Here is a 13,508-nt window from a genome sequence, read left to right as displayed (position 1 = left end):
CAATCTCAGCTCCGTTCTGCCTGAGGCTGGTAACTGTCGGTCACAGATTTATGACTTATTCCACTAGTGTGTGTTAAATTAGTGGTTCTCATGTGGGGTGCCATCAAGATGATGGGGCCAGGGGTGCTCCACATCCCACAGTGCCCAGGACACCCTCCCCCCAGAGAATGCTCTGGCCCCGGTATAAGCAGTACCAAGGGCAGGGGGCACCCTGAGTTAACTAAAAATGCTCAGCCACCCTCAGCCTGCCATTCCCACTATGAGGAATATAGCCCAGAAGATACAGGCCCTAGAAGGTGACTGGCCAGATCATGGCCCAGTTATGTCTGGCCGCTGACCCAGAGGCAATGTGGGGTGATGGGTAGGAACCTGGGCTCTGGCACCAGGCAGTCAGGCTGCTTCCTGGCTGTAATGTAACCTCACTGTGCCTCAGCTTCCTCATCTGTACAATGGGGATGGGGAGAACAGCATCCATCTCATCAGACGGTGGTAGTTGATCTGAGTGGGTTAGGCATTTACTGTAAAATATTATGAAAACAAGAAAAAGCACAAATGTATGAAGCAGGTGTGTATGTCTCTGGTGTTCTCACCCAGGGGCAATAATTCTCATGCTCGTGATAACCCTGGATTGCAGGCCTACTATGTGTAGGCAGCATGCAGGGGTTATGGCATGTCCATGTCCTAGGAATGCTGGGAGGTGGATGATGCTGAGTCTCATTCAATCATGGTGGAAACAGCCACCGAGAGAGGCTGACTCATTGGCACAAAGTCACATAGCAGGTTGACAGCAAAGTCAGGATTCAAATCCAGCCTAATACTGGATTCCCAGTTTTTCTGCTGACTTGACACTTAATGTCCCTATAGGCCTGAATAACACTCCTCTAGGCCCTTAGTTCGGAGAAGGCAATGGCACCCCACTCCAGTACTCTTGCCTGGAAAATCCCATGGACGGAAGAGCCTGGTAGGCTGCAGCCTATGGGGTCGCTCAGAGTCGGACACCACTGAGCGGCTTCACTTTCACTTTTCACTTTCATGCATTGGAGAGGGAAATGGCAACCCACTCCAGTGTTCTTGCCTGGAGAATCCCAGGGACGGGGGAGCCTGGTGGGCTGCCATCTATGGGGTTGCACAGAGTTGGACACGACTGAAGCGACTTAGCAGCAGTAGCAGCAGGCCCTTAGTTGTGAGACAGACCTTGGCATTGGGCCCAGGACCAACCCTCATCCTTCCCACATTACTTCCACAAACACAGCCTTGCCCATCCCCAAAATACAGGAAACTTTTTTTTTTTTAACTCCAGACCTTTCCATGTGATAACACCTTGACCAGTAATGCCCTTTCTACAGGCAAACTCCTACATACCCACAAAACCCCAGATCCAATGCCCTCTCTCCCAAGAAGCCTCCCCTGGCTCCTCCTGTGAAGATTTGATTGCCTGTGTGTCAACCAACTGGTCACTGGAGTTTCTACTTGTGGCAAGGGAAAGTGAACTCTGCGGCTTCTTCAGGAGTGACTTCAAGTAAGTCCCTGCCTCCTCCTCTAAGCCTTGGTTTCTCTGATCCAAAAATGGGGATGGTAATGAGACTAGCTGGGTTCTGTGAGGTGGAGGGAGAGGAGGCAGATAAAGTCTGCATTTACCACTGGTCTGGGTGCAGAGTCGATGCTTCGGAAACCCACATGGTCACCCCTGTTACTATGACTGCTTTTTAATACCATCCTTAAGATCTGCCTCTGCATCTCACAGGACCCAGCACAAAGCAAGCATTCTACTTGGCCTCGTTCACGGAGCACAAAGGCTCTGCTTGGCAAAACCACGGGCCCCCAGGGAGAGGTGGGGAGATGTGTTCACATGCGCACATGCAAACTCAGATGCCCGCACTTACCTTCTGCAGCACAGCCTCCGACCAGCAGGACCACAAGGAGGCCCACAGGTCTGATCACAGACGCTACACCATGGCCCCAGGCAGGCGCCATGCTCAGCCGTGACCTGCAAACTTCGACCTCTGACCTCCACCCTGGAGCGGGGGATAGCCCCCCAGGTCCCTCACAGAGAGGCCTCGAGCCAAGCGTCAGACGGGGCAGCGTCTGCAGAGATAAACAAAGGGGCTGTGAGAGGGGAGCAGGAATCCAGGGTGCCTTCGTGGGGGAGGCAGCTAGAGGATCACAAAGGGGCAGAGGAGAATCATGGGGTTCGAGGGTCATGGGGCGATGAAGGAGCAGAAAAAAAGCACTGAGCCCCTATGATGAACTGAATGTCTGTGTTCCACCCCCAACAAAATCATGATGCTTAAATCTAACCCTTCATGTGGATGGTATTAAAGGTTTTTGGGAGGCCATCAGGTCATGTGGTGGAGCCCTCATGAATGGGATTAGTGCCCTTATAATGGGGCTTCCCTGGGTGGTTCAGACGGTAAGAAATCTGCCTGCAATGTGGGAGACCCAGGTTCGATCTCTGGGTCGGGAAGATCCCCTGGAGAAGGGAATGGTTACCCACTCCAGTATTCTTGCCTGGAGAATCCCATGGATAGAGGAGCCTGGTGGGCTACAGTCCATGGGGTTGCAAAGAGTCAGCCATGACTGAGTGGCTAACACTTTCACAGGGACCCAGAGAGCTCCCCCACTACCCCCACCATGAGGACACAGCTAGAAGAGGGTCATCTGCAAATCAGGAGGCGGGTTCTCACCAGACACTAGATCTGCCAGCATCTTGATCTTCGGCTTTCGGCCTCCAGAACCGTGAGAAATGAGTGTTGTTTATAATCCTGCTCACTCTGTGATATTTTTTATGTCAGCCTGAATGGACAGAGACACCCCCTGGCTGGGTCCTGATCCCATTTAAGCCTCAGCTCTAATGGAGCCCAGACCCCAGACCTTGGCTGAGCCCCCCAACCCCACCCAGGCTGAGCTCCCCCCCGCCCACCAGAAATCACTCTGAACATCGAAGTCCTTCCCCTCCCAGGCTGAGCCTGTTGAAGGCCAAGGCTCCAGGTGACACTGCCGACTGTCCCTACAACCAGGACCCTTTGACCACCAGATGGATCCTCCCTCCCAAACACCCCTGCTGGTTCCTGCCCTGCTCTAACACCTATGGCTCCTGTGACCCCCAGAGGAAGCCGTTCCTGCTGATCTCCTGCCCCCTCCCTTGGGAGGTATGGCCACACAGCCCCAGCTCAACCCCACCTCCAAGCCTTTGAACCCACTATGTTCCTTGCCAGGAATGCCATTCCCCCCGACCCCAACTGCTGCGTGACAGGTCTCAGTTCCACTGTCGCTTCCTCCGGAAGCCCTCCCTGCCTCTCATAGGTCAGCCCCCACCCCCATGCCACATCCCACGGCTTCAGAAACGACTGAGCTCATCCTCCACGGCATTTATCCCAGTTTGCAAGTCAAATGCAAATGTGTATCACCAGTGTCTGTTTCTCCCACGGGAATTCAACCTCGGCTAAGGCAGAAGGGTCCTTCTCGGGACCCAAACCCTGGGACAGCCCCCTCCCCGGTGCCCTCCCTAGCCAGGGCACAAGGGAGGGACAGGGAGAGGCCATGCCCTGGGTGGGTCCAGGCCATGGCCACAAGGATGGGTGCCACGTAATGATGGGGCAGCCCCCGTGATTCTGGATCCCAAAATACCCAGCTGCGGTCACCTCGCCCAGCCCCAGAGCAGCCCCAGGGGAAGGCTGGGCTGGTGGTGGCCGGGTCATGGTCCAGGGTGGAGAGTGGAGAAATCACGATGAGAAGAGTGGGGGCTGGGGGGCTCAAGAGGCACACAGTTAGACCACAGTGAGACCAGACAGAGATGGAGGCTGCTTGCACACAGTCAGGTCACAGTCAGGGAGACCAGACACCATCACAGATGTACAGTCAGGTGACAGAGATGGGTCCACACGCATCAGTTCAGTTCAGTCGCTCAGTCATGTCCAACTCTTCCTGTCCATCACCAACTCCCAGAGTTTGCTCAAACTCATCTCCATCGAGTTGGTGATGCCATCCAACCATCTCATCTTCTGTCGTTCCCTTCTCCTCCTGCCCTCAATCTTTCCCAGCATCAGGGTCTTTTCTAATAAGTCAGTTCTTTGCATCAGGTGGCCAAAGTATTGGAGCTTTAGCATCGGTCCTTCCAATGAACGTTCAGGATTGATTTCCTTCAGGATTGACTGGTTTGATCTCCTTGCAGTCCAAAGGACCCTCAAGGGTCTTCTCCAACACCACAGTTCAAAAGCATCAATTCTTCGTAGTCAGGCCAATAACACTCACCACAGGCACACGGACAGGCACAAAATCAAGCTCCAGACAAAGGGTTGCAATGGGGCTGACAGCATATGTAAACAGTCAGATCAGAGGCAGACACCAGTCCACGCCAAGACCACAGATCCACAGCCGGGTGAGACATGTACACACAGGGTCACGGTCACGTAAGCAACATACACACACAGCTGGGTTGTGGGCAAACATGAATACGGAGGCAGATGTGAGCTCCATGGGGGACGGGAGGTGAAAACACACAGCCCCCAGACTCAGATATGGGCACAGAGTGGGGCGACAGAGATAGGCAGTCAGCAGACTGAGCTTGCACCCATCCAGACAATATACACCCAGAAACGCATAGTCAGACCCCCTCCTCATCCACGTGTACACACACAGACAGGCACGTGCACAGTCAGACCACAGACACACACTGGGACCCAACTGGTCCAGGATGTGCAGATGGGGAAACGGAAGCCTGGAGCCAGCCACCTCCCCTGGCAATCCCTCTACAGGCCCTTTAAGAGCAAAAGTGGCTGACGGGGACGGTGAGGGCCCTAGCTGGAGAAATGGCCCATGGCCAGCTGCGGCCAGGGTGACCACAGCAGCTGACGCTGCCCACAGATGCACATAGGCTCAGCCCCATCTGGGGAACAGGGTGGGGCTCTGGCCCAGACCACTTGGATCGGCAGGTCAGGCCTGCACAGAGCCTCAGGGAAACTGAGGCAGCATAGCAACACAGGCTGCCAAACCCAGGGTTGCCAGGTCTCCCTGGCATGGGGGTAAGGTGGGAGTGACCTCCTAGTTCCTGTCTACTCACCTCCAATAAAAGTTGGCATGGGCAGGGGTCACCTGCATGAAGGGCCCCGGCCACGATGTTCCCCCGCTCCCCATGCCCCATGGGAGCCAAGGGCAGCTGCCTTCTAAACTGGGAGGCCCCTAATTACCCACTGGGCCCACGCCTTCTCAATGACTGGGCAGGATGGGGCTGATCCAGGCACAGGCAGGGCCCGGCCATCAGCTCCTGACTCCCCCGAAGAGGCCAGTCCAGCCTGCTGGGCTGGGCGGGGGGGTGGTGGGTGGGGGGGTGGGGTGGGGGGGCGGGGAGGACAGAGCACTGGGGGCTTTCAAGGCCTGGGGCAGGAATAGGGGTAGGAGAGGATCAGACAGAACACAGAGGTTCCAATTTCCAGGGTCTCTCAGGCCCCCACCCTTCCTAAAGGATCTTGCTATAGCAAAGCCCCTGCCTCTCCCCCTCCTCTGGCTTCCTCCAAGACCCGGGTGTGGGAGTCTTCTACAAGGGGTCAGGGGAGAAGATAAACAAATCCTATCAGCTCTGCCTTCCAAGTCTAGTCTGAGTCTGTCTACTTCTTACCCTTTTTTCTGTCTCTATTTGGTCCAGTCCCATCATTGCTCATCTGGACCAATGCTGTCATTACCTTCCATGTCTCCTGCCCTGTCTGTCCCCGCCTCAAAGCCAGAGGGTGCCAGTGAGCATCCAAGTCAGGTCCCATGCCCCTTCCTTTGGGGGTAAAAGTCCAAGTCCTCCCCACCACTCAAAAGGCCCTGCAGGACCTCCTCCACCCACCCGCCCCACTCACTCTGCTCATGCCACAGGGGCTCCCTGTTCCTCCATCACATCTGTCCCAGGACCTTTGCATGTGCTATGCCCACTGCCTGGACCTTACCACCTCCAGATTTAATGTTAATATGAACCCGCCTTCCAATGCAAGAGATGTTAAGCGATGTGGGTTCAATCCCTGGGTTGGGAAGATCCTCCAGAGGAGGGCATGGCAACCCACTCCAGTATTCTTGCCTAGAGAATCCCATGGACAGAGAAGTCTGGAGGGCTACAGTCCATGGAGTTGCAAAGACTCGGATATGACTCAAGTGACTTATGCACACACACGTGATTACTTGGCTGAGAATTAAAGGGGGAAGCAGAATGGGGGTGGGTGTCTCCACAGAAGGGAACAGCATGAGGAAGGGCAAGGAGCAGATGGGGAGAGATTAGGGCAGAGTAGTGGCAAGGAGGCCTCAGGGGGAGGCCTCTGAGTAGGGGGGAGGGGATGTGGCCAGACTGGCATCACGCCAAGCCTCCTCTATGGCCATCACACATAAAGCAGCCTGGGTCACCAGCCCCATCACGGCTGAGAAAGAGAAACTGAGGTGGAAGCTTTGGGGCAGCGTGACGCAGTGAGATCCCCAAGGTCTTGGAGGATGGCGTGGCCATTAAGAAGGGAACAGCCACCCATGAGAGTCACAGGAAATAACCTGTGTGGCCAATGAGGCTGGGCACAGCGTGTGGAGGAGAGGAGGAGGGGAGGGAGCAGCCTTTGGACAAGGAACCCAGGACCCAGGGTGGATCCCTGCCTGCTTCTGTGCCAGGTGCCGAGCTGTCCACCATCCACGCCCAGCAGCTGGGCACCGGTGGGTGCTCAACCTGCACAGATGGGGAAACTGAGGCTCACAGAGGAATGGAGACTCTGCCAAAGCCCCTCAGCTGGGCGGAGCCTTGGTTCCACAGGCCATGTCGACACAGGACTGTGTTCTTCCCTAGCTGCTGTGTGATCTCAGGAAAATGAATGACCTTCTCTGGGCCTGGTGCTGCTGGACAGCCTCTAGGGGCTCCCAGGCTTTGCTCAGAGCAGGTGAGTGGGCACCCATTCCAGTCAGGCGCCGGGGCGCAGGTCATGCGATCCTGGAGCCAGTTTTGTGTACCCACGCACAGCAGGGAGCATAAAAGGGTGATTATGACCAAGACTGGGCAGCAAATAGGCTTTGTGTTGCCCTCACGAGGCAAGGTCTCCTGGGGGTCTGAGGACTCCCTGCTGCCTCTCCCTGCCCCGCCTCTGGGTCTGGGCCATCCTGGGGACCAGGGGGCTCATCTGTGCAACTCTGACTCTCAGGGATTTCCGAAGGCCAGGCAGAAGGAAGGCTGGGTAGCATGTCCCTATTAAAGGAAAAGTCCCTCAGGGATGCACAGTCTCATGGTCATCACACCCACCCCACCCCCCTATACCTCTCTGGCTCCGTTGCCTCTTTTCTGGGCCCAGGGATTTTCCTGCAGCCTGGACCCCCTTTCCCAGGGCCTCAGATCCCCTTGAGGGTGGGCATTCCTGCCTCCGGCCTCCCTGGGTTGCTGTGTCCCCAAAGGTTGACACAGAGTCCAAGCTCTGCCTCTGCAGCCCCTGGTGGACTCCACATAGCTCTGGCTGAGGCCCCCTCCCTCTTGGGACCTCAATGTCCTCCCACGGGGAAATGGGCTCAGGGTGAGGCCAGGTGAGGCTGGCCCTGCTACCTTCCAGGAATGAGCCAGGACCAAGGCCCAGGGTTCTGCCTTTAATTGACCATCGGTTTGTATTGAAAGCTGTCCCCAAGGGTCCCCACAGCCAGGAATGGATGGGCAGGGCGCCTGGGGAGCCAGGCCCAGTCCCAGAGGAAGTAAGGAGTGTCCCTTCCACATGCCCAGCCCTTTCAAGTGCTCCCCGTGCTTCCTTCTGTTTGACAGAGGAGGAAATTGAGGCTCAGAAAGTGCTAGCTGCACGTTGAGGGTCACACACCAAGGTTAAGGGCTGGGTTAAGATTTGAGGCCAGAGACCAGCTCTCAATCAAGCTCAGAGTCCACACTCCCTGCAGGGCCTCATTGCCAGCGTGGCTCCTGCCAGCATGTCCCCCACACTGGCTTCATGCGGGAGCCTGGAACACCAAGATCTGGGTGCACCCCTGCCCTGCTCATACCTGCCGGGCTCCCTAGCACCTCTACTCGATGTCCTGGGCCTGCCCTGTTCCCTCTTTGCATGGTTCTCAGAACGCACTGCTCTGCCTCGGGCCTCTGGGCCTTTCCTAATACAGGTCTTCCTTCCAGGGGGCCCATTTGTCAACTCATCCTTCAAGCCGTAGCCAAAGACCTCCTCATCCCAGGCTGAGGGTGGACTCGTCCAGGGACCCGTCCTCAGCCCAAGTCCTGACCCTCGACCCTGGGGCTGGAAGTAGCTGTGTTGGACTCTGCCCCTCCTCTGCTCTAAAACCTTCCATGGTTTCCATCAAAGTCCATTCAAATCTAGACTCCTAACCTCAGCCACCCAGAACAGCCAACTCCATCACATCGCACTGCAAGCGTTGTTTGCCCCATGGGTGTCCCTATTCATCACCTGGCTCACACAGGGATATCTGTGCACGATGTTCCCTCCGCCCAGCACACCTTTTCCTCACTCTCCGTCCAACCTCAGCCTGCACACTCATACTCGGGTCCCAGTGGAGCTGTCACCGCCTCCAGGAAGCCCTCTTGCATACCCCAGGCAGGATCACGGCCCCCTCTGGACTGTCCCAGTGCCAGTGTCTCCCATCATAGCTCTACTCCTCACAGACCTATCAACCTCCAGGATGGGAGTCTTTTCCCTACTCTAGGAATGTGCGTTTATTAGACACCTACTTCATGCCTGGCCCCATTTGATCCACGCCATTTCTGTGTTCATGGCCTTTTCAGAGAGGGAAACTGAGGCCAGAAGAAGCCACCATGTCAGCCGACATGGCTCTTGGGTGTAGGGAAACTGCTCAAGCATTAAGAGATGGAGGGGAGGCTCATCCAGGGGCAGGCAGAGCTTGGAGGGCTGGGCCAGCCCCCCTCAGGGGTTTCCCCCTCCTCCAGGAAGCCCCTCTGGAGTAGGAATCGGGGAAGCAGGACTCTCTAGGCAATAAGAGGTGGGGGGTGGGGTGGTGTCCAACACAGCAGTGCAAAGCAAGTATGTTTGTTGTTTTAGTCAGTCAGTCATGTCCAACTCGGCGACCCATGGATACAGCTCACCAGGCGTCTCTGTCCATGAAAATTCTCGGGTAAGAATACTTGAGTGGGTAGCCATTTCCATCTCCCGGGGATCTTCCCAACCCAGGGACCAAACCCAAGTCTCCTGTTTGGGAGGTGGATTCTTTACCACCGAGCCACCTGAGAAGCCCCTATAAAGCAACTATACTTCAATAATAAAATTTAAAAATTAAAACAAAACGGGGGGGTGGGGAGTGGAGGATCCAGAGACATGGGAACTTAGGGACAAGGGGCTAGGCATGGAGAGAGGGTCGGTGGGAGCTGATATACTTGCCTGACCCCTCAGTTTATTAAAGACACCAAGACGCAGAGAATAAATCTGGAGTCCATAGGCCTGAGGGGCGCAGAGACAGACAGACAGAGGAAAACTTTCTGGGAGTTTTGGGGAGCGGCTAAGAGCAAGGATCTGAGCCACTTACGCCCCTACCCCCATCCCACCCCCGGAGTTCCGTCACCTCCTCTGCAGAGCGGGTCCCCAGCGGGAAGGATGCCAAAGCCCCCTATCAGAAGCCCGCTATCAGAGCACCCCCTCCGCCCGGGCTGGGAGCGAAGGCTGCCGGGGCCTGGCTCCACCCCCAGGAGGTGGGAGAGGAGGTCGGGCTGGGGGCCAGGCGGGGGAGGGGACCCCACGGAGCATAACGGTCTGGAGTTTTCCAAAGTAATAGACCGACCGGTCTGAATGGGGGAGGCGCACCAGGCAGCGGTGGGCTCGAGATGTCCCTGGTGGGTAGCCAGGCCAGACCACACGCAGCGGGGGTGTGGAGGGAACCCGGAGGGTACCCCCCCGCCTCCTTCTCGGGAGCCTGAGTAGGGGTGAAGAAAGAGACAAAGCCCAGCGCAGACTGAGCCTCGAGGTGGAAGGGGGTCCCAACGCACTCACCCTGAGGCTCAGAGATCGGGGCCTGGGGCCCCGCGCTGCCTCGGCCGGGCCGGCTGCAGCCCTTCCCTGGGTCCGCCCGGAGCGCCGCGCGCTGCGAGTACTCAGAGAGGCCGAGGCCCAGCGAGCTCGGCCTGGAGGCGGGGCGGGGCGGGGCCACGGGCGGAGCCGGCAGGGGGTGGACCCCGGGAGGGGGCTCCAGAGCAAACCTCGGGCGGGGCCTGGCCGGAAGTAGGGCGGGGGGACCAGTTGGGAACCAGATCTGTGGGCACTGGAAGCCTACGTGGATAGGGGTCCTGTGCCCGGGAGGCCCCCAAGGAGGGCACTGTGTGCCCTCCTCCCGCAGTGTGCACATACCCGAGGGGGCGCCCCAAGGGACATAGCCCAAGAACCTCTCTTTTGAAGGCCAGATGCCAGAGGGCGCCCCCTACCCTGCTCCTCTCTCCCTTCCAGGCGCTGATCGTGGCCATGGCAACGGATAGAGAGACTGGATGCTGGACAGGGCATCAGAGGGGGCACCCCAAATAGACCCAAATACAGGAGGTCGAAGAAGGGGCAGAAAATCCCCTCCCAGTCTGGGTTGGATGGCAGAGGCCGCGCCCCCTACGAACACAGAAGCCCATAGGGTGGGGGAGGGGCGCAGGCACAAAGAGGCTTTCCTTCTTCTGGGAGTCCAGTAGGGGGCTGGGGGTATTTGGGGGTGGGGAGGCGAACGGGAACACTGTGGCACAGGCCCCCCACCCGAGCCACAACCCTGGGGAGGGGGCGGAGAGCACAGGGCCAGATTGGAAACAGATGGGGCCACCGTGCCAAGCCCGAGACACCCGATCCGGAGGGGGAGGGGAAGACAGGGCAGCGGGGTGGGGAAGGAGGGGTGGCCCCACCCAGGCAGCCAATCCCGGCCGGCGCTGCTGCCCCGGTGCGGGTTTGAAAACTCCGAGGGAGAGGCCGGGAATTCGGAGGCCCGGTAGGTCCTGGGAGCTTGGGGAAGTGGTCAGGGAGGGAAAAGAAGCCTGACAGAGACCATGGGCCGCTGCGGGGGGCCGGTTCCCCCGGCTGATCCCATTCCAGGCGAATTCCACCACGGATCCCGATGGCTCAGGACGACTCCCACAGCCAGCGTGTATTGAGATCTAAGTATACTTCAGGCCTTGTGATGGCTCACATCACCCCACCGTCAATCACCCCCATTTTCTGAAAGGGTTAGGGAGGAACAGAGAGAAATGACCAAAGTCAGGAAGAGCAGGGATTCGAACCAAAGTTTGGGTCCAGCGACTAAGCACCCTTACCCACGATGCTACAGAAGGCCTGGAGCCAGAAAATGACAAATCACTAGAAAGGTAAAGCCCAAGGGTAAACAGCAGAGCTGAGACAGGTCCCAGCCTCTAGAAGCTCACCGCCCAGCGGGACAAAGAACATGGGCTGTGATGGGGGGGGGAGGGGGGCGGTGCACAGGCAGCAGTGGGAGCCCCTGAGCCCCACTGTGGGCTCTTCTGCTAGGGACTTGGACTACTCACTTCCCAAGGTTGCCCATCCATGCCCTGCTAGGTCTACCCCCATCTCTCCCCAGCACCGAATGCACCCTCCCTGGGTGATCTGCCCGTTTTGGGGCCCTGCTTTTGCAAAACAGAGCATATAATTCCACTTCCCCTGGCACTGGGGAGCCATGCATTGGAGAGCCATACACCAGAGTCTTCAAAACACAGGGCACATGGTAAGTACTCTACATCTACAGGCAAACTCTCCACCTGCCCCTTCTACATGGGACACATAGTAGGTGCTGCTAACTGAGAAATACTCTGACACCTCCTTTCCCGATAACCCTGGGGGGCCCATAGCTGATGCTTCATAGAGGTGGGACAGACACCTGGAAACCCAGCACCTTGTGGGAAGCACACAGGAGGTGCTGTGGGTCAACATGAGTGTGGAATCAAGCGGCAGAACCTCCCCCCTACCCCAGTGTGGTAGGACACGCAGTGGGCCCTCAGAGAATGCCCCCAGGAGCATGCTTTGCTCGCATCTACAGGCTGATGGTCCAGGCCAAGGGCTCGTGCAGACCCTGGTTTGAATCCAGGTACATCCCACGAGACTTCAAGCAAGAATCTGCGCCATCTGGGGCCTTGGTTTCCCCATCCGAAATACAAAGCAGGCACACAACAGGCACCCGATGAACCCACCTCATCAGGCTGGGTGACCTGGGGCAGAAATGCCTGTCTCTGGGCTGCCCAAGCCCCAGGGGATGGTGGCTGGGGACGTGCCATCCCCTCGAAGGCAGGCCCTACCCTGTCTGCGCCCTTGCACATGTCTCCCTGGAGATGACCTCTTGCTTCCAGGTGAAGGAGGTGACCACAGTGGGGTGGGAACACAGCCACCCCCTAGGTAGAGGTGGAGCCAGACAAGCCCTGCGTCTGGCCTCCCTCAGCTGGGAGGCCCTGTCTGCTCAATGCCCTGAACAATCCCCACCCCCCAACCATCACAGTTCTGATCATCCCATATGTTAACTGTCTGGACACGGGTCTGTCTTTCCCACCAGACTGTGACCTCAGAGGACAGGGCTGGGTTTGTCTCGATCAGAGTGTGTGCCCTGAGTCGGGTCCCCAGCACCCAGCAGGTTCTCAGCAAACATTTCCGTAACAGCCAGGCTGGGTTCTTACCCAGAAGAGCCCCCCCAACCCCCGCCTCCAAGTTCTACATTCTCCCCAAGATGCTACACTGTGCGTCCCAAAACAAGGGTCTTCATCCACCCTTTTTTTATTTATCCATTTAAAAAATTTATTTGGCTGTGTCAAGTCTTAGTTGCATCATGTGGAACCTTTAGTTGCAACATGTGGGATCCAGTTCCCTGACCAGTGATGGAACCTGGGCCCCTTGCATTGGGAGCGTGGTGTCTGAGCCACTGAATCATCAGGGAAGTCCCTATCTGCCCTCTTTTTAAAAATGTTTCTTTTTATTTATTTAATGAATTTATTTGCACCAGGTCTTAGTTGCAGCACATGGAATCTCACTCAGTTCCCTGACCAGGAATCGAACCCAGGCCCCCTGTATTGGGAGCATGGAGTCTTAGCCACTGGACCACCAGGGAAGTTCCTACGATGTGCCAGGCCTGGCTGGAGGCACTGGAGATGCAGCAGTGACCAAGACTGAGCAGGATCTCTGCCCTCATGATCCTGATGCTCCAGGACAGGCAGTGGATGAGAAAGGAAAGAAAGAAAATACACCAGGGTAATTGGTGCTAAGTGCTAGGGACTTTCCTGGTGGTCCAGTGGTTAAGACTCTGTGCTTCCAATGCAGGGGGCCTGGGTCTAGTCCCCTGTTCTGGGAACTAGGATCCTACATTTGCCTCATGGTGTGGCCAAGTGAAAAAAAAAAAAAGATGGACGAAGTGAGGGAAGAGGGGACATGTGGGGTGGGATGCAGTATTAAATAGGAGGGTCAGGGAGTGGGAAATCAACATTCAAAAGTCTAAAGAAATCAACCCTGAATATTCACTGGAAGGACTGATGCTGACGCTCCAATACTTTGGCCACTTGATGTGAAGGGCCAACTCACTGGAAAAGACCCTGATGC

General features: G+C 57.0%; 1 protein-coding gene across 6 annotated transcripts in view; it reads right to left on the bottom strand.

Moving 5' to 3' along the window:
- Positions 1–13,508, bottom strand: part of PTPRS (protein tyrosine phosphatase receptor type S) — a 110,879-nt gene that overhangs the window by 64,004 nt on the left and 33,367 nt on the right. For 4 of the 6 annotated variants that reach the window (XM_086410007.1, XM_086410010.1, XM_086410011.1 and 1 more), the window contains exons 1-2: positions 9,945–10,087; positions 1,884–2,085 (exon numbers count right to left, since the gene is read on the bottom strand). In XM_086410007.1, the coding sequence (XP_086266133.1) occupies positions 1,884–1,974 (91 nt within the window). In that variant the 5' untranslated portion in view covers positions 1,975–2,085; positions 9,945–10,087. Of the gene's footprint in view, positions 1–1,883; positions 2,086–2,684; positions 2,794–9,944; positions 10,106–13,508 lie in introns of those variants that run through there. The other 2 variants (XM_086410009.1, XM_086410008.1) reach the window with 2 other exon arrangements.

The sequence above is a fragment of the Bos grunniens genome, chromosome 7 (genome assembly GCF_055505025.1).
Source record: "Bos grunniens cultivar Pamir isolate PY7600 chromosome 7, Bosgru_T2T1.0, whole genome shotgun sequence".
Lineage (NCBI taxonomy): Eukaryota > Metazoa > Chordata > Mammalia > Artiodactyla > Bovidae > Bos > Bos grunniens.
Note: the sequence above shows the minus strand (reverse complement) of the source record. Positions and strands in the feature narration are given on the sequence as shown.